General features: G+C 41.2%; 2 protein-coding genes and 1 pseudogene across 2 annotated transcripts; all 3 read right to left on the bottom strand.

The window, feature by feature from the left end:
- Positions 1-403: 403 nt before the first annotated feature.
- Positions 404-5,572, bottom strand: LOC129102479 (bile salt-activated lipase-like). Its single transcript, XM_054612648.1, has 11 exons — positions 5,483-5,572; positions 4,539-4,686; positions 4,269-4,388; positions 3,979-4,176; positions 3,699-3,829; positions 3,169-3,276; positions 2,492-2,606; positions 2,197-2,383; positions 1,855-2,058; positions 1,506-1,715; positions 404-615 (listed from the first exon to the last, which is right to left on the bottom strand). The coding sequence occupies exons 1-11, from the start codon at positions 5,543-5,545 to the stop codon at positions 423-425; spliced, it is 1,677 nt and encodes a 558-aa protein (XP_054468623.1). The 5' UTR covers positions 5,546-5,572; the 3' UTR covers positions 404-422.
- Positions 5,573-8,019: 2,447 nt separating this feature from the next.
- LOC129102302 (bile salt-activated lipase-like) lies at positions 8,020-12,243 on the bottom strand (annotated as a pseudogene).
- A 1,920-nt stretch (positions 12,244-14,163) lies between these two features.
- On the bottom strand, positions 14,164-20,010 carry LOC129102231 (bile salt-activated lipase-like). The gene is made up of 11 exons (XM_054612277.1): positions 19,945-20,010; positions 18,481-18,628; positions 18,123-18,242; positions 17,844-18,041; positions 17,595-17,725; positions 17,379-17,486; positions 17,150-17,264; positions 16,539-16,725; positions 16,206-16,406; positions 14,559-14,768; positions 14,164-14,434 (listed from the first exon to the last, which is right to left on the bottom strand). Exons 1-11 carry the CDS (start codon positions 20,008-20,010, stop codon positions 14,251-14,253), a joined length of 1,668 nt encoding a protein of 555 aa, XP_054468252.1. The 3' UTR covers positions 14,164-14,250.
- Between the last annotated feature and the right edge of the window lie 1,384 nt (positions 20,011-21,394).

Below are 21,394 nucleotides of genomic sequence, written 5' to 3' on the forward strand. Positions count from 1 at the left end.
ACTATCTGTCAATCTGGATGTCACTGCAGGTGGATTTGGAGATTTGAAGAAAGCCATATATGCACTCTCTTTTGCACATAGTCAAAGCTAGAAAAAAAGAAAATTACATAAAAATATCTGGCACATGTAATCCATTATTATTATGTTAATATGCATTTATCTCTTTTTTTGATGTTGTTATAAGTCTATTTTTGGGATGTGCTCACAGCCACAACATACTTAAAAGGTCTTCAGATGAGGGTGGGAGGTTGTGTTAAGTCTTATGGTTTATTCATTATGATACAGTCGGCTCTGTTTTTCATTTAACATCCACTGCTGATTATAAAGGCCACCACTTTAGGTATCTTGTCAAAATGAACTATTTAAAAAGCCCCCTGACAAGTTTTAAAGTACACACTCTTTTATTTGTATTAATTAATTCATCACTGAGCATCAGCAACAGCATGTGATGCAAGGCTGGGAAGCGTGCTGGTCCAAAGGCGCACAAAATGTTGTCTCATGTCCCGTCCAGTGGAGCTCTCGTTCATCTTAGCATTGATTTCCAGGAACTGCTGATCAGCGCTGGTGAATGCCGGCCAGGTCACGGGCACCTTCAGGTTTCCTTTGTTGGGGTTTCTGTGGAAATAAGAAGAGGAAGAAACACATTAGCTGGAGACACCCCAGGCAAAAACGTTTTTCATGCACAATTTTGACTTCCACAACATTTCTTCTTTCAGACTAGGGGAAAGGAAATACTTAAAATATCCATTTTGGGGTGTATTTCACTACTTTGTTTATTTGCATCTTCACATTTCCTCTCAATTCCTCAAAAAGTTAGAATTAGATAATGCCCCATTTGCGTATTGATAAAATAAAACTTTCATACACACTGAAATACAAAAACAATTTTCTTAATGTAAGAAATCTACTGGGGGACGTTTCATGGTGATAACTGTTATTTTACCCTATACCTGTAGTCTCTTCAAAAATGTATGTGATTTTACAATCCACATGTTTAAAGGTTGTGTCTCTAAATTAGTTTTATTTTCATACTGTGAGCCATAAATCTCCACTTCAGTAGCACTTACATTCACTCAACTTTCCAGTTTCATTCCTATCTATATTCTGAAGGTTTTAAAGAAGGGTTTATTCATATATCATACATAGCTTGATTTATAGAACATTTTATTACCACATTTTTAATTCTCATTAATGGAATGATAACTAAAATTCTCTCTCGAAAAACTTCTGATTCTTATATGTCAACAAAATGAAACAAGAATTTTGAACCTGGCTTTATCCAATGATCAGATTTTGGTGCTGGATATGTATGCAAATTAGCACATATTTGATAAGATAATGCATCATTTAAATATTAAACCATACATTTTCAGAAAACTTGTTATACAGTTTATAAAGGTTTCATGGCGTTATCTATTTGTTAATGTGTTACAGGATTCACTTGTAATGTCTCTACCCTTAAAATTTTGATTTTCACTTCTTTTTAAGAATTCACATGCATTTACCCAGTTCTGGCAAAGTTGGTCCAATAGGCAATGATATAGCCCGACAGGTCTCTGTGTCTGTCCCCATAAGCCTTTGGCGTGGTGAAGGGTTTGCCAAAGACATACTGCAGGTCATCAGCGTGGTCGGCTCCCACCCAGTCATGGTAGGGTCTGCCTGGACCGGCAAGTAAACTGGGCTCAGACATCAGATAGGAGTAGGTACTGCCAGACCTGTTGAAGACCATCACAGTGGGTTTTTAGTGTGTATGGGTCCGGCATTATGTTCAAGGATGTAAAGGACTAAGCATTTTGTTCTTATGAGACAAAACATACATATTTGAAGGGAAACGAACCGAGCAGTTGGCCTCACCTGGCGTTAGCTGCGTGCAGGTAGATGGCAGTCTGTATAGGAACCAGAAAGATGTAGTCAGTCCCAATGTCCACAGCAGCTCTCCTGATGCTTTCCTGGCTGGGTGTTGGTCCCCAGTTGGACGAATATTCAGCAAAGGCAATCTCTGAAGCAGTTGGCCCCATCTCTTTGGTATAAGCAGCGAGGAGCCTCTTTACATCTTCTCTGCAGTGAAAATAAGGCAGAGAGCTCTTTGAGAGGAAGCAACTATGGTGTATTTGGCCTTTCAACGTTTGTCTTATGGTTTAACTTTAAGGTCCCACAAAACAAAATGCCTTCCCTCTGAACACAAAGCGGCCTTACACGGGAGTCTCTTTATTCTTGTCATTAAAGGAAGGAATGTCCTTTGAGGAGAAGAGGTGTCCGTCCATGTTATTGACCCCTGTCAGGTAGTCGATCTCAGCAGCGTTGTGGAACAAGTTGGCAGGCTGATCAGGGAGGAAGTCTCCGTCAACGACAGGAGACAGAAGCAGGTCTGTGACAGCGGGATCTGAGGGAAATGGGCACAGAAATACGTAGGTGGCACCTCACCTGCACATATTTTTGGTTGTCTGTTATGCTAAATAACGCAGAAAGATAAGCAGAACATGATGCTCACAGTCCGGGGAACCCAGTTCAATGCGGGGAGCACCCATGGTCAGAGTCCTAGCATCAGTTGATTTCAGACAGGTCACCATCCGGTCATCAGTGGGGCAGCCGACATTCTCAGCAACCTGAGCACATGTGTTTGGTACACTGACTTGATCTCAGTTACTTCTGCCCTCCACTCACATCAGAACATGTCAGTGCATGATGGTAGAAAAGTAAATATCAGCAGTGTTTGCCAAAGTATGAACATAGCGTGCTAAAGCCAGAAGTTTTGCAATGAACATATTATTGGTCATTTGATGTTTAGAAGCTTTCGCAAGAGTTTCTATTAACAGTACTCAACCCCCCATGGAATATACATTCATGTTTTACAACATTGAATGTATATTTAATGTGGCTTATTATCATCCCGATCAGTGGAAACATGAATACTTTTTATTGGCACTCAAATTTGGGGTAAATGCCAATGAAATGAGTGCTCTGTCTTTAATTTGTCCGTTCATAGCACACAGGTCTCAATGGCATCACAAGAACATTTGTCAACCCATTTAGCTACAAAGCTAATGATATATAGACACTCAATGCGTGTCGATGGTCATGTAGTGATGTATATATGAAATATATTAGCAGAAGTTTGGGACTTTTTTCTAGACAGAACGGTCTCCATTATATCTGACGATGACATACCTTCTCTGCAAACTTGCTGGGGTTCCTGTTCAGAGCCCAGGGGCAGAAGGCAACACCGCTCTGGGAGATGGCTCTCTTGAACAGCCCTTTGTTGTGGGGGGAGAGAGTCTGTGTAGGAAGGCATAAGTAGATAATACAGTTATTACTTGTGGTTGTGTTTATTTGCCTATTTGACTGTCTTCAGTATTAAAAAAATGCATGAAATAGCACTTTTCAGGCCTTAAACTTGGAACTTACGTATTACAATTGAAAGGCAAACTGTATGTGCTATCAGGCATGATTGCTCCCAAAATGCATTTTGAATACTTTGATTTAAAGGGGTTCAGCAAAATATGTAATAATGCTTTAACAAATATTATGCAGAAGGAACATATTTACCAACCAAATGGATTTTCTAAAATCTGGCAATCAATGCTTCTAATTAATGCACTGATTACCTATAAAGCATAAATTAATTATTTTAAAACCATTAATACAGTCATTAGTTGCAATCCTCCACACTTTATTAGAAGAATACTAAAGTTTCTCACTTGGAAGCTGACACTAGCTCCGCCTGCAGACTCTCCAAAGAGGGTGATGTTGTCGGGGTCTCCTCCGAACGAGCGGATGTTCCTGTTCACCCAGGCGATGGCGGCGTGCTGGTCCCACAGTCCGTAGTTTCCTGTCGTGATGACAAGTTCTGAGTTGGTACAGCCAATAAACAGGCTTTCTGGAAGCTTTTAAGAACGACTCCGTTTTATTACAGTAACTGGATGTAAGACCTACAATGTAGACAGGTAAGATGACTAGTTTCCCATTAAGTGCCCTTACCAGGTAAGCGGGAGTCCCCTGTACTGAGGAAGCCCAGGGGGCCCACACGGTATCCCACAGACACCACAATCACTTCGCCCTTGTCTGCAATTTGCTGACCGCTGTACAGATAGTTGTTGAGAAAATTGGGCCCCATTGAACCACCGACCACGAAGCCTCCTCCATAGAACCAAATCATGACGGGGAGACCTGATGACACTTTCGGTGACAAAGTAAGCATTTTTATTTTAGAAGCAAAACTACTCTATCAGTGATTCAACCACTCATATTTAGAACAAAACAAAGGCTACCATGTCGGCCGTGAGGAACCCAGATGTTGAGGTACAGGCAGTCTTCACTTCCAAAACTTGAAGTCTGGAGCATGCTGATCTGGAGACATCTTGTAGCAAACTTTGTTGCCTTCAGTATACCTGAGGATGAGAACCATATCAGTCTTTTCTTCACAGAGATGCAGGGATGATTTTGCAGTTTAAGTGAGATTTCCAAGCTGCCATCAATGCCATGCAAAGGGTTGCATTCAAATGTTCAGCTCTGTTTGGTCAGATGGGGTTTGAACGTACCATCCCAGCCAGGGTGAGGTTTGGCTTTCTCAAATGTGCCAGGCTTGGCGACAAAAGGAATTCCTTTGAAAACATCCACGGAGCGGAAAAGGCCGAGGGGGATATTTTGTCCCTGAACACCGCCTCCTTCTGTTTGTACCACACCCAGCTAAAGACGGGGTCAGACAAGAGCTTACACATTCAAGCATAAAACAGTGATGCCTGCATACTGTTGAAAAAGTTAATGATACAGTCAACTTTGACTGTAAAAATATATTAAATAACTTAATTTGTGTATATTTTAGCTTATATTAGGGTTGGACAGACAGAAAAATTATTTGCGAATCTTCCTTTCCCTTGATACAGCGGGTAAAATAAGTATTGAACACGTCACCATTTTTCTCAGTAAATAAATTTCTAAAGGTGCTATTGACATGAAATTTTCACTAGATGTCGCTAACAACCCAAGTAATCCATACATACAAAGAACCAAACAAATAGGTTCAAGAATTAGGTTATGTGTAATAAAATGGAATGACACAGGGAAAAAGTATTGAACACATGAAGAAAGGGAGGTGCAAAAAGGCATGGAAAGCCAAGACACCAGCTGAAATCTATCAGTAATTAGAAAGCAATCTACTGAGAAAAATGGTGACGTGTTCAATATTTATTTTACCCGCTGTATATTGGTATGAGAATAAACTCTTTGGAATTCGTTGATGGTCACAATTGTATTCATGCAAAATTGTGGGAATGTTTGAGCAGCTGTCAGCTGATACTTATCAGCAATCACAAAAGTTTACAGTGCTCAAGTGAACTCATTTAAAGTAAAGGCAGACACTGTTATCACATCACAACAGCACCATTAGATACATTTTTTTTACCCCCAAATTAGCCAAATATCTTCAAATCAAAAAGTGCTTAATAATTACTCAATGCTAATCCTGTATAAATTTGATACTTACAGAGGCTGCTGAGGTCGTTCCCACGGAAAAGACAACAGCAAGCAGAATCTTCAGTTTCTCCATGGCTGTCCAGAAACCAGCGAATGCCTCACCGGGTACTTATATGCACGAGACCCCCCTGCAAGTGAATGAATACAGACATTTACATGTGTTACATAAGCTATACACAACTGTCACCCTGTGGTCAATCTGATGATTTGATCTCTAAACCTCTGACCTCTGACGGAAAACAGCCGGGTGTAAAACCTTGCCACTGCCAAGCAAAACAAGGTATTCTATTCAACATATTATGTGGTATGTTTTGGGGATTTAATTTTTTCATTCTCAATTATTTATATAAGACATAAGATGGTCAAGTCTGATTCTTCAATTCGTCTTTTTTTCTGAGAACAGAAATTGTGATGGTGAACACAGAGATGTACACATATTGAAGACGCATTAACAAACAGAAGAGAGAATGCCAAGCAGTTGCTGAAGTTAGTAATGAAGCAAATGTTGACTGTTGACTCACAGAAACCAGGTGGACCAATTCTCAGACTGCAAATAACCCACGTTGTGAGATTAGATAAAACCACAGAAATAACCCCAAACAGGGGAAGTGCAGTTGTTGGTTGAAAAATATATTTGAATTCAGTATTTTACTCATGCTAAATGACTGTAATGTAATGTAATGTAATAATGGGAGGCAAAAGTACTATTATTTTTTTGCATTCAATAACTACATTTTGCACATTTGTATACTTCTTTCACATAAACCTATGTAACAAAATATGCAAAGCCTTCAATAGTACTGTTAAATGGCTGTAGAGTCAAAAAGCAAAACACTTTGCTCATAAATGTCTTGTATCCACATCTGCTGAGATAATAATTATTAGTGTTTGATGTAATGAACAAAACTTAAAGTGGTCATTTCTCTCCTATTGTTTGGGTATTGATGTATTGCATACCATCAGTTCTGGTTATTTAGTTTAACAGCAGGAAAACAATTGGCTGCTGATCAGGTCTTTTATTTAATTTCTCACACTTAGAACTGACGAGATTAGTAATGGACTATAAATCAGTAATAATAGTTCTAACTGTGTAAAAAAAAACCAACCTATTTATTATTTAAGAGGAAAGGTTAGAGGTCACAAAATTAACCTTTTTTTCTTCTTTAAACAAAAAAGGACAGGCTAATATTTCCATCGTTAAGGAAAAGAAACACCAAAACTTGTGGCATTACGGATGTTGGCATGCTGATTGTGGTCAGGTGTTCTAAATCACTCGGCCTCTTTTCCAATTTTATATTTAGCAAAAGTAACGTGTCATGTTTTAGCTTGGTACATTGTCACATAAATTACTCATTTATGTGACCATGTAAGAGGTGAGATATATTATTATTGCTAAAATAGTGTCGTCCACAATCATATAAACGGTTTCACCAAATCAATGTTTTTATCTTTTTATCGGTAACGACCTGATGGAAAATAATTCTCCCCCTGTCTTGGTGTGCAGATTTGTCGAGGCTGAGCTGTCGTCATCACTGTGATTGGCACTGCTGTTTCAGAGCTATGAGACCAGTGATGTGACTGGGAGAGAGTTATTAGGTGTGGTGTGTATAAGTAAATAGAGAAAAAAGAGGGAGAGGAAAGATTCCACCCGCAATGATTAATAGGTATTTACAGACGGCTTGAGCTAAAATGCCCCAGAAGAAAAATTCTCCTTTATAATGATTCATTATTTCTACTGTCATGTAGGTCAAATATGCAATAATTAAGCTCATTGTAAATTATGGAATAGTGGCATTAGAATGTGCCAGAGACCAGATCGTATTGTCCCCCCCCCAATTCAAAGCAGTGTAGAGCTGGCCCTGCTGAAAAGCCTTGTTAGAAACTGCTCCAGCTCCTCTGTGTCCTGATACAGAAAAAGTTAAGATACAGTTAAACTAGGCTACCTGTATGCTTGTTTAGTGATTCTCAAAGTGGGGTCCGTGGAACATTGTCAGGGGGTCCACTGAATAATTCGATATAAATAATATATCTGCGCTGTATTATCAAAAAATGCAGATCAACTGGTAACAAATCGGCAGTGCAGCCTGAATATCAATAGAATCTATATTTTTTGTTTATTGTTTATTGTATCTGTTACGATTCAGAAGGGGTCCTTGGAAAATGTTCTCCTCTTAGGGGTCCTTGGCCCAAAAGGTTTGAGAGCCCCTGCTCTAGCTAACGCAGATAAACTGGTAACAAATCGGCAGTGCAGCCTGAATATCAATAGAATCTATATTTTTTGTTTATTGTTTGTTTTGATTTTGTTCATTTTTTTATCACGAAGATATCGACACTTTTGCACGAACAATAAAGATTTTTCCATTAAAATCATCAGCAAAATGTTATTTAGTAGAAAGCCAATAGCAACTGTTATCATTCAAACCACCCCCCCAAAAAACAAATAAAGCCAAAAGGTTCCATACATGCAATGTGAATTTGTACTACTGCACTACTGTACATAGCCGGTTGTAAATTTAAGGAGGTCAACACAAAATAAAACCAAGAAAATGTATCTGTCATCAATTTATTTTTTCATGAACCAATTCTGATTTGCTACTTCAGATCTAAAGGTCCACACTGCACGTGCACAGGTCTTTATTCTGAGATGGTCATGGGAAGGTTGGGAAGGACGCTGGACCAGAAATGCACGTGACGCATTCTCATCTTCTGTCCCACATAGTTTTTGTTCATCTTAGAATTGATCTCCAGGAACCGGTGTTCAGTGCTGGTGAATTTAGGCCAGGTAACGGGCACTTTTGACTCTCCTTTGTTGGGGTCCCTGTGGATATAACCAGAGAAAAGGGCAACTGAAGTGAGAATGTTTTAGTTTTCTATTTCAGTGTCTGACTTCGGTTTTGTTTAATATCATGAAGTTCCCATGTCGCGTGTCTGCAGAATTATACCCAGTTCTGGCGAAGTTGGTCCAGTAGGCGATCATGTAGCCAGAGACGTCACGGTGGCGAGGCCAGTACGCCAGCGGTGTGGTGAAAGGCTTTCCGAACACGTACTGCAGGTCATCAGCGTGGTCGGCTCCCATCCAGCTGGGATAAGGCCTGGCAATGCCGCCCATACGGTTGGGCTGAGAGAACAGGTAGGAGTAGGTACTACCGGTTCTTTGGTGAGACAAGAAAAGAATAGGGATGTGAAAAAATGACTACACCAAGTAGTGGGCTACAAAATGAAGATCAAATTTACTCTAAAAGCTGAATTCTGACAGATGTCTAGTAGTGAAGATTATTTCATGCCCTGCACCTCACTACCGATGCTTGATGCTACTTTTTGCAGTGAGCCCATTAAATACAAAATACAGCAGGGCTTATATTTATGGAAGCTTGAGTGTGCCATACGAATAATCATGAACCTAACTTCTGACTTCACAGAAAGTTAGACAAGAAAACCATTTAGCTAGGGTTTAGGAAAAGAGCGAGGTTAACGTTAGCTTGACTGACGTAACGAGACAAACGAGACAAACGGGACAGGAGCAGCGGCAACCTGGACAAAAATCCTGTTGGTTTAACCCAACATGACACAGAACTATGGTGGCCTTCAGGTAACCTAAAAATGTGAAAGGCTCTCTCTAGAGCCAGTGTTTGGTTTGTCCGTTCTGGGCTTCTGTAGGAACATGGCAGGTTCCAGGAAGAGGACCTGCTCCCTATGTAGATATGAAGGGCTCATTCTAAGCTAAATAATTATTAGTGTCAGGTGATTATATACACTAAAAACATAGTTATGAATACTGTATTCTTTTTTTACTAATAGATACCCCTAAATCCTGCACACTGGACCTTTGATTTACATATCATCTCTATTACTTTCGTCTTCTGCCTTACAACGTGATTGAATTTCATCAACACTTAAAACAGCCACCTGTCTTTGAAACTTGAGATTAAAAAACCCTGTTTTTTATTCTCCAGCTTCAAAAGAAAGGTGTGGAACAAGAGGGCTTATAAATAAACTGACAGCAACATCTGTATAGCAAGAGCTTATCCTTACGTGGCGTTGGCCGCATGAAGGTAGAGGGCAACCTGAGTAGGAACCAGGAAGATGTAGTCTGTTCCAATCTCCACAATGGTTTTCTTGATGGTCTCCCTGCTGGGGTTTGAGCCCCAGGTTGAGGTGTATGTGGAGTAACCGTGGTCGACAGCAGCCTTGCCCTGCTTAGTGTATGAAGCCAGGAGCCTCTTCACGACGTCACTGAGATCAGGGAGGTTTGAATATTAGGTCTGATGAAACATCACAGCTAACAAAAGTACGGCATGCTGCTCCGGGTAGACCCGTTGCAGGAACGTCAATGTTTCACACCGTGATCAAATGGCTTAAACTCACATAGGGGTGTCCACCAGGGGGGAGTTGATTGTAGGAACATCTAAGCCAGTGAAGAGGTGTCCGTCCATGTCGTTGACTCCAGCGATGTAGTCGATCTCAGCCGCATTGTGGAACAAGTTGGAAGGCTCATCCGGCAGGAAGTCGCCGTCCAGCACAGGAGACAGGAGCAGGTTGCTGAGAACGGGGTCTGACAGAGGCAGATACAATGAGATACCTACCAAATATGGCTCTAAATTCTAATTCCCATGTGCTAGATATGCTGTCGTTAGGCTTCAAATAAATTAGGACACTAGCTGTTTTAGGTCTGCTTGGTGTGTTAGGGTCAAGTTCCTGTTCAAATTAAGCGCACATTTTGAATGAATTTCCAGAAAATCAGCGAAAAGAAAATGCTATTTATTGCAGACCACTACTATTATGTGAACATTATGAGTTGGGCGCATTAAAAGCAGTTATGAGGGAACATTAAACCATTGCAGAAGAAAGGGGCTGACTTCTTCTTTCTATCCATTGTTCTGGAAGAAAGCAGCACAATGTTTGAAATGAAAATGTAAAGTAGATTGTATTGAGTGCAGTTCTTACGATCAGGTGAGCTTGAGATACTGAGAGAGCCAGCCAGCGTTAGCAGCGCAGGATCAGTCATCTTCAAACAGGGAGTCATATTCTGATCGGTGGGGCAGTTGACCTTTAGAGCAACCTGGGGAGAGGATTTATATTCGCTTGAATTGTCTACCAGCCCTGAAGTTAGGCTGCGTTCTCTATTACACAAAAGTGTTGCACAGAGGAAATTTAAAAAAAGTCAGAGTAGTACCTCCTCAGCGAACCTGCGGGGGTTCTTGTTGATAGCCCATGGACAAGTGGCGACGCCGCTCTGGGAGATGGCTCTCTTGAACAACCCTTTGTTGTGGGGAGTGATAGTCTGTGGGCAGTTATAAAACAAAGCTAGATGCAAATTTACAAACTGTGAATTTAATTAGAATTTCAAATCCATCATCTATCTACAGCCAAAATAAAACAAGTTTCTCACCTGGAAGCTGACACTGGCTCCGCCTGCAGACTCTCCAAAGAGGGTGATGATGTCGGGGTCTCCTCCAAACGAGCGGATGTTCCTGTGCACCCAGGCGATGGCGGCCTGCTGGTCCCACAGTCCATAGTTTCCTGGAGAGTATCACATTTTTCACTCAATCAAGGAACTTTGATTTTAATGGTGGAAATACATAAAATTGGCGAGGAGGCCAATTCTGTTGCTTTCATGAAAAAAGAAAGTGGCACCTACCAGGTAAGTCCGATTCTCCGGTGCTCAGGAAGCCCAGGGTGCCCACACGGTATCCCAGCGTCACCACGATCACATTCCCTCTCTCTGCAATCTCCTGCCCGCTGTACAGATAGTTGTCCAGGAAGTTGGCACCCATCGAGCCTCCGGCGAGGAAGCCTCCCCATAGATCCAGACCATAGTGGGCAGACCACTGGACACTAGAAGACAGAGGAAATGGGAGCCAGTAGTAGTGTGGATCTTATATGGATGACACTCTGTGGACTTGTCTCAGCCTTTACCTGAGCCGCCGTGAGGAACCCAGATATTCAGGTAAAGACAATCCTCAGTGCCTCTGGTGTCGGTCATGATGAGGTTCACCTGCATGCATCTGTTCCTGTACTCAGTGGCCTTCAGAACACCTGACGAGAGACACACAGGGTGTAAGAGTAAACATCAGGCAGTTTAGGCTCATTTAACCTTCCAACGAGAAGATAAAAATGTATAATAAATTTGATTCAAGTTAAAAGAGAAGTAGTTGCAGAATTGACTGCTAAGAGTTACGGCTATGATTGCTAAAGGAGCACACATATCTTTGTGGTTTGAATTCATAATGGGAGTTTTTGGTGTGAAAACCAGTGGATGAGAAATTCAGTCAGTCTACCCACCGTCCCAGCCTGCGTGACGTTTTGGTTTCTCAAACCTTCCAGGGGGGTCAGCGAAGGGAATCCCCCTGAAGATATCCATGTGACTGCGGAACCCAAGACGAATGTTCTCGCCCTGCACCATACCTCCCTCTGTGTACACCAGCCCGAGCTACGGAAGTTAAACACAGACATAATCATTTACTTTATTACGGCAATTTAAAGAATGCGTATTACAAATAACTGGGTCAGAAATATCATTTTTCCAATATAATATCTCTCAGTGATTGATGGTTAAAAAATGAACAAATAATCATACTTTCTTAAGAACAGAGCTGAGTTTCATGAAGTATAGCTATTTTAATTTACACAATAAACACTATTTTACAGAGCACTAGAACGCACGGTTCCTTGGATACACTAGAATAAAAAAATGTTGACGCTTACGGAGGTTGCAGAGACTGTCTCCAGAAACACGGCAACGGCTACCAAAATCCCCAGCTTCGCCATCATGACTTCACTTTGATAACCAGGTGGATGGTTGACCAGACTTTTATAAAGGCAGACCCCTCCCCTAAACAACATCTGAGCAGTTTGGAGTCTGTGGGCCTGCTGTTCCCACTGTTACATAACACATGATATTTAATCACCTTATGTCCACAGCACTTTCCCCAACACTTAACTTGTTTGACTTCTTACACATTAAAACATCTCTGGCTGAATCAAACTAACATATGAAGTGATCAAACTAAGATTTGGGACAACTTCTAAACATGTGTTTTTTGAAAGGACATTGTTAGAAGGAAATGTGAATAAAAAGTAACATTCATCATTGATCCCTTCTTTTCTTATCACATATGAAGAACTAGTTTTACCACCTTCACCCCAAATGGCCAAAACTGCCAACATGCAACCTGACTAATGCAGATAGGTTGTGTAAGGATTCGCCTTTGCAATTGAGAAACCCTGGCCTGTCCTTTAATGCTCTCCTCTGCATGGAGCCAAGTAGTCAATAGTTAAATATTAATGGGGAATAAAAAGGGAGAAAGAAAGGGATCATCCTTCTTTTGCGCTGTGATACAGTCATTTGACTTGGTTGACGTTTTTTTCAACAAGTAGGCGAGATTCTTAGCCCAAAGTTTTGACTCAACATTTAAAGGGGACATATCATAAAAAACTCACTTTTTCATTATTTGCTCCCAAGCTGTTCATTTGGGTATGTGGAATGCACACCAACCAACAAACTGGAAAATCAGACGGCCCAGTCAGTTTTTTTGTGAAAACAGACACTTGTGGCATGAGGGATGTTGGCATGCTAGTTGGGTCAGGTGTTCTCAATCACTCGGTCTCTTTTCCAATTTTATTTCTAGCAAAAGTGTAATGTTTTAACTTTGAAACAGCAGTTCAAACGCTGTTATGTAACATTAATTATTCATTTATGTGACCATGTAGGAGGTGAGATAATTAGAATTATTGCTAAAATAGTGTTAAAATAGTGTGAATTATTGCTAAAATAGTGATTTATAGGTATTTACAGACTGCGTGAGCTAAAATGCCCAAGAAGCCAAACAGGACCATTACATTACATTACAGTCATTTAGCAGACGCTTTTCTCCAAAGCGACTTACAGTCAGTAGTATGTTACATATCATTCACCCATTCACACACTGATGACAGGCTACCATCAAGGTGCCACCATCAGACTCTAACTAACACTCATGCAACATCCAGTCCACACCGACGGGGTTAAGTGTCTTGCCCAAGGACACATCGATTTATAGGGGTATCGAACCACCGACCCTCTGATTGGAGAACTACCTTGCTCTCCACTACGCCACAGCCTCCCCCAGGACCATATAATGGATTCATTCATCTTAACTAACATGATTCAAATTGAAATGTGTTTCTGTTCATCACTTTGAAATAGTTTTGAAGAATCAAGGTAGAAAAGTTTTAGAGCACAAATAGCTCCAATGGAATCCAAGAGAACAAATGTTAGTAAGCGCATCCTAATCGGTGTTACGATTCAGAAGGGGTCCTTGGAAAATGTTCTCCTCTTAGGGGTCCTTGGCCCAAAAGGTTTGAGAGCCCCTGCTCTAGCTAACGCAGATAAACTGGTAACAAATCGGCAGTGCAGCCTGAATATCAATAGAATCTATATTTTTTGTTTATTGTTTGTTTTGATTTTGTTCATTTTTTTATCACGAAGATATCGACACTTTTGCACGAACAATAAAGATTTTTCCATTAAAATCATCAGCAAAATGTTATTTAGTAGAAAGCCAATAGCAACTGTTATCATTCAAACCACCCCCCAAAAAAACAAATAAAGCCAAAAGGTTCCATACATGCAATGTGAATTTGTACTACTGCACTACTGTACATAGCCGGTTGTAAATTTAAGGAGGTCAACACAAAATAAAACCAAGAAAATGTATCTGTCATCAATTTATTTTTTCATGAACCAATTCTGATTTGCTACTTCAGATCTAAAGGTCCACACTGCACGTGCACAGGTCTTTATTCTGAGATGGTCATGGGAAGGTTGGGAAGGACGCTGGACCAGAAATGCACGTGACGCATTCTCATCTTCTGTCCCACATAGTTTTTGTTCATCTTAGAATTGATCTCCAGGAACCGGTGTTCAGTGCTGGTGAATTTAGGCCAGGTAACGGGCACTTTTGACTCTCCTTTGTTGGGGTCCCTGTGGATATAACCAGAGAAAAGGGCAACTGAAGTGAGAATGTTTTAGTTTTCTATTTCAGTGTCTGACTTCGGTTTTGTTTAATATCATGAAGTTCCCATGTCGCGTGTCTGCAGAATTATACCCAGTTCTGGCGAAGTTGGTCCAGTAGGCGATCATGTAGCCAGAGACGTCACGGTGGCGAGGCCAGTACGCCAGCGGTGTGGTGAAAGGCTTTCCGAACACGTACTGCAGGTCATCAGCGTGGTCGGCTCCCATCCAGCTGGGATAAGGCCTGGCAATGCCGCCCATACGGTTGGGCTGAGAGAACAGGTAGGAGTAGGTACTACCGGTTCTTTGGTGAGACAAGAAAATAATAGGGATGTGAAAGTAGTGGGCTACAAAATGAAGATCAAATTTACAACTCTAAAAGCTGAATTCTCCTGCAGGTTCTCAGAAGTCTGCTTATAATGACAGATGTCTAGTAGTGAAGATTATTTCATGCCCTGCACCTCACTACCGATGCTTGATGCTACTTTTTGCAGTGAGCCCATTAAATACAAAATACAGCAGGGCTTATATTTATGGAAGCTTGAGTGTGCTATAAGAATTATCATAAACCTTTTCAATGGTAAAAGTGAATTCATTACTTGATACATAAAAAACATTTCAAAGTAATTAACTTTTATTTTGTATTTAAATCATGGATTCAAATATATATAATAAAATCATGATTAAATGTTACCATATGATGCCATCAAATGATTAAGAAAACAAAGTTAAACTGCTGAATACAATATATATTTCTTTAGGATTCAGTGAAGTTTAGGGGTGAGGTTGCAGATTGCAACCAACTGAATACCGACCGCTAAGCCCTTCCCTTCCAACACATTCTCACTCCCAGGCTATGTTATTGGCCCTACGCTTCAAACAATGATGCTCTAGGTACCCCTCTAGTGTCTGTTGCCAATTGTTACATGCATAGGTCTTTTTAAAATAAACTTCCGACTTCACAGAAAGTTTAGGCAAGAAAACCATTTAGCTAGGGTTTAGGAAAAGAGCGAGGTTAACGTTAGCTTGACTGACGTTACGAGACAAACGACACTAAAGACGGCCTCGACAAAATGTCAACATTGAATTTTACACGGGACAGGAGCAGCGGCTTCCTGGACAAAAAAATGTTTAACCCAACGTGTCGGAGAACTACGGTGGCTTTCAGGTAACCTAAAAATGTGAAAGGCTCTCTCTAGAGCCAGTGTTTGGTTTGTCCGTTCTGGGCTTCTGTAGAAACATGGCGGTGTCCAGGAAGAGGACCTGCTCCCTATGTAGATATGAAGGGCTCATTCCAAGCTAAAATATTATTAGTTTCAGGTGATTTTTTTGTTCCTTTTTTACTAATAGATACCCCTAAATCCTGCACACTGGACCTTTGATTTTCATATCAATCTGTCTCATCTCTGTTATTTTTGACTACTGCTTTACAACGTGGTTGAATTTCATCAACACTTAAAACAGCCACCTGTCTTTGAAACTTGAGATTAAAAACCCCTCAGGAAATATAAGGACTCTTTCACTTGGTCAAAAAAGCAAAGGAGATGAATATTTTCCCTTTGATGGGAAAGTTTAAAGCCTCTTTAAATTGATTTACCTAGCTTACAGCAATGGCCACCCTGAAGTTAGAAAAAAGGTTTAGCCCTGTTTTTTATTCTCCAGCTTCAAAAGCAAGGTGTGGAACAAGAGGGCTTATAAATAAACTGACAGCAACATCTGTATAGCAAGAGCTTATCCTTACGTGGCGTTGGCCGCATGAAGGTAGAGGGCAACCTGAGTAGGAACCAGGAAGATGTAGTCTGTTCCAATCTCCACAATGGTTTTCTTGATGGTCTCCTTGCTGGGGTTTGAGCCCCAGGTTGAGGTGTATGTGGAGTAACCGTGGTCGACAGCAGCCTTGCCCTGCTTAGTGTATGAAGCCAGAAGCCTCTTCACGATGTCACTGAGATCAGGGAGGTTTGAATATTAGGTCTGATGAAACATCACAGCTAACAAAAGTACGGCATGCTGCTCCGGGTAGACCCGTTGCAGGAACGTCAATGTTTCACACCGTGATCAAATGGCTTAAACTCACATAGGGGTGTCCACCAGGGGGGAGTTGATTGTAGGAACATCTAAGCCAGTGAAGAGGTGTCCGTCCATGTCATTGACTCCAGCGATGTAGTCGATCTCAGCCGCATTGTGGAACAAGTTGGAAGGCTCATCCGGCAGGAAGTCGCCGTCCAGCACAGGAGACAGGAGCAGGTTGTGGAGAACGGGGTCTGACAGAGGCAGATACAATGAGATACCTACCAAATATGGCTCTAACTATATGTTTTATACATAACTGGAATTCTAATTCCCCATGTGCTAGATCTGCTGTCGTTAGGCTTCAAATAAATTAGGACACTAGCTGTTTTAGGTCTGCTTGGTGTGTTAGGGTCAAGTTCCTGTTCCAATTTAGCGCACATTTCGAATGACTTTCCAGAAAATCAGCGAAAAGAAAATGCTAATTATTGCCGACCACTACTATTATGTGAACATTATGAGTTGGCCGCATTAAGAGCAGTTATAAGGGGACATTAAACCATTGCAGAAGAAAGGGGCTGACTTTTTCTTTTTATCCATTGTTCCGAAAGAAAGCAGCGTGTTTAGCAATGTTTAAAATGAAAATGTAAAGTAGATTGTATTGAGTGCAGTTCTTACTATCAGGTGAGCTTGAGATACTGAGAGAGCCAGCCAGCGTTAGCAGCACAGGATCAGTCATCTTCAAACAGGGAGTCATATTCTGATCGGTGGGGCAGTTGACCTTTAGAGCAACCTGGGGAGAGGATTTATATTCGCTTGAATTGTCTACCAGCCCTGAAGTTAGGCTGCGTTCTCTATTACACAAAAGTGTTGCACAGAGGAAATTTTAAAAAAGTCAGAGTAGTACCTCCTCAGCGAACCTGCGGGGGTTCTTGTTGATAGCCCATGGACAAGTGGCGACGCCGCTCTGGGAGATGGCTCTCTTGAACAACCCTTTGTTGTGGGGAGTGAGAGTCTGTGGGCAGTTATAAAACAAAGCTAGATGCAAATTTACAAACTGTGAATTTAATTAGAATTTCAAATCCATCATCTATCTACAGCCAAAATAAAACAAGTTTCTCACCTGGAAGCTGACACTGGCTCCGCCTGCAGACTCTCCAAAGAGGGTGATGTTGTCGGGGTCTCCTCCGAATGAGCGGATGTTCCTGTGCACCCAGGCGATGGCGGCCTGCTGGTCCCACAGTCCATAGTTTCCTGGAGAGTATCACATTTTTCACTCAATCAAGGAACTGTGATTTTAATGGTGGAAATACATAAAATTGGCGAGGAGGCCAATTCTGTTGCTTTCATGAAAAAAGAAAGTGGCACCTACCAGGTAAGTCCGATTCTCCGGTGCTCAGGAAGCCCAGGGTGCCCACACGGTATCCCAGCGTCACCACGATCACATTCCCTCTCTCTGCAATCTCCTGCCCGCTGTACAGATAGTTGTCCAGGAAGTTGGCACCCATCGAGCCTCCGGTGAGGAAGCCTCCCCCATAGATCCAGACCATAGTGGGCAGACCACTGGACACTAGAAGACAGAGGAAATGGGAGCCAGTAGTAGTGTGGATCTTATATGGATGACACTCTGTGGACTTGTCTCAGCCTTTACCTGAGCGGCCGTGAGGAACCCAGACATTCAGGTAAAGACAATCCTCAGTGCCTCTGGTGTCGGTCATGATGAGGTTCACCTGCATGCATCTGCTCCTGTACTCGGTGGTCTTCAGAACACCTGACCAGGGACACATGTGGTGTAAGAGCAGGGTAATACATACATCAAACAGTTTACAACGAGAAGATACAACATTTTATAATGAATTTGATTCAAGTTAAAGAGAAGTAGTTGCAGAATTGGCTGCCGGGAGTTACGGCTATGATTGCTAAAGGAGCACACATATCTTTGTGGTTTGAATTTTTCATGGGAGTTGGTGTGAAATCCAGTGGGTGAGAAATTCAGTCAGTCTACCCACCGTCCCAGCCTGCGTGACGTTTTGGTTTCTCAAACCTTCCAGGGGGGTCAGCGAAGGGAATCCCCCTGAAGATATCCATGTGATGGCGGAACCCAAGACGAATGTTCTCGCCCTGCACCATACCTCCCTCTGTGTACACCACCCCGAGCTACGGAAGTTAAACACAAACATAATCATTTACTTTATTTTTTCACATGTAACCACACCAAATGGTGTGTGGCTGCTCCATTTAAATTTGTGTTTTTTGAAAGAAATATATACAGACTAATATTAATAGAAATATTAATTGGATTCAATCAATCATATTACACAGCAATTTCAATAATGCTTATTACAAATAACTGGGTCAGAAATATATTTTTTCCAATATAATATCTCTATCTATAATCATACTTTCTTAAGAACAGAGCTGAGTTTCATGAAGTATAGCTATTTTAATTTACACACTGAACACTAATTTACAGAGCACTAGAACGCACGGTTCCTTGGATACACTAGAATAAAAAAATGTTGACACTTACTGAGCTCCTCTCTCCTCTTCTCTCCCTCCTTCTTTATGTATTAATCTCCTATTTATGCACATTACTGATTTTGCTTCTTCCCCGGAGTTCTTGTGCTTTCTCGCCTCGCAGGTTCCCAGGAATCGGGGTTATATTTGGACTGTCATCGTGCCACCTACTGAGGCCCTGCTGACACCCACTACTACTACCACTATCATTATTAGTCACATTACTATTATTATTGCCTGTACTATTACGCTTATTGACTTGCTTCTACCCTGGAGTCTTTGTGCTTTCTCGCTTCGCAGGCTTCTATAAATCGTGGCTGTACCTGGACCGTGGTCGTGCATCCTGCTACGGCCCTGCTGACACCGACTGCTACCACCATTATTATTATTACTAGTCACATTACTATTACTATTACCTGTACCATTAAGCATTTTAGCTTTACTTCCACCCTGAAGCCCTTTTGCTTTCTCGTTCTGCAGGTTTCCATGAATCGTTGTGGTACCTGGACCGTAGTCGTGCCTCCTGCTGTGAGCCGACTGACACCCACTGCTACTTCCATTATTATTATTAGTCACATTACTATCCCTATTTTCATGGCTATAATTCTACTGTAATAATTGCTGCTGTTATTATAAGTAGTCTTATTATATGAATAATTTATGTCATATACATTGAATGTGTTGTATCTAAGAACTGTTATGCTGCTCATTCTGTACACATGACATCTATTGCATTCTGTCCATCCTGGAGAAGGATCCCTCCTCTGTCGTTCTCCCAGAGGTTTCTTCCTTTTTTCTCCCTGTTAAAGGGGTTTTTAGGGGAGTTTTTCCTGTGAATGTGAGGGAAGGACAGAGGATGTCGCATGTGCACAGATTGTAAAGCCCTCTGAGGCAAATTTGTAATTTGTGATTCTGGGCTATACAAAATAAACTGAATTGAATTGAATTGAACTTACGGAGGTTGCAGAGACTGTCTCCAGAAACACGGCAACGGCTACCAAAATCCCCAGCTTCGCCATCATGACTTTGATAACCAAGTTGGTAGTCGGCCAGATTTTTATAAAAGCAGACCCCTCCCCTAAACAACATCTGACCAGTGAGGAGTCTGTGGGCCTGCTGTTCCCACTGTTACATAACACATGGTATATAATCACCTTATGTCCACAGCAGTTTCCGGAACAGTTTCCATGTTTACCTCTAACACTTTAAAACATCTCTGGCTGAATCAAACTAACATATGAAGTGATCAAACAAAGATATAGGCCAACTTCTAAACATGTGTTTTTTGAATGGACATTGTTGGAAGGAAATGTGAATAAACAGTAACATACCTTCTTTTCTTATCACATATGAAGAACTAGTTTCACCACCTTCACCCCAAAAGCCCAAAATTGCCAACATGCAACCTGACTAATGCAGATAGGTTGTGTAAAGATTCGCCATTGCAATTAAGAAACCCTGGCCTGTCCTTTAATGCTCTCTTTAATGCTCCCCTCTCTCTTAAATAGTAATGGGGAATAAAAAGGGAGAAAGAAAAGGGGGCATCCTTTATGCTGTGATAAAGCCATTTGACTTGGTTCAAAGAATCCTCTCAACAAAGGTCAAGAAGTAGGTTAGAATCTTGACCACAAGTTTTGAAGTCAACATTTAAAGGGGACATATAAAAAAAATCACTTCTTCAGTCCTTGCACAGCAGCTGTCATGACAGCAGCTAATGAACACTGTTCGTTTGGGTTTGTGGAATGCATACCAAACAACAAACTGGGAAATCAGTTTTTTTGTGAAAATATGTGATTCAACAAGCCATTCAGATTTGGCTCCCCTGTCACACAGGCTCATTAGAATAGTTTACCCATGATTGCTTATATTCCAACTTTATTTTAGACACATGGGTCCATACAAAACAGATAAAATAACAACAAATAAATACAATACAATACGAAAAAAGAAGAGAGGTATAGTCATTGCAGTACACAAGTCTCCAATGGTTAAAATACATAGAGACATTTGTTCCAATGTTTCCACAAACAAGAGGAATACCTTGTGTCACTTTGTGTTGGCTCAGTTAAAACATTTATGAATAAGTTTTCTGAGTCAATCAGTCGACATATAAATTTGTAGATCAAATTCCTCAAAACAGCATAAAAAGTTTTCATTTCTGCCTTACTGTAACTGCATCCCAAATGTGCTGTATTAAGTGGAGTATAGTAGGCTTTAAAGAGAGCTATTTTAACATTATCAGTGCACATGTGAAATTTACGTGCCAGCATGTTGGCCTGTGCATACAATTTGCAACACTGGCGCTGCACATCCTCATCATCACTAAGGTCATCCCTGATGATGTGACCCAAATATCTTACTTTATGTACCACATTTAGCTCTTGGCCGGCCAGAAAAAACGATGGA

This window comes from Anoplopoma fimbria, chromosome 14 (genome assembly GCF_027596085.1).
Source record: "Anoplopoma fimbria isolate UVic2021 breed Golden Eagle Sablefish chromosome 14, Afim_UVic_2022, whole genome shotgun sequence".
Taxonomy (NCBI): domain Eukaryota; kingdom Metazoa; phylum Chordata; class Actinopteri; order Perciformes; family Anoplopomatidae; genus Anoplopoma; species Anoplopoma fimbria.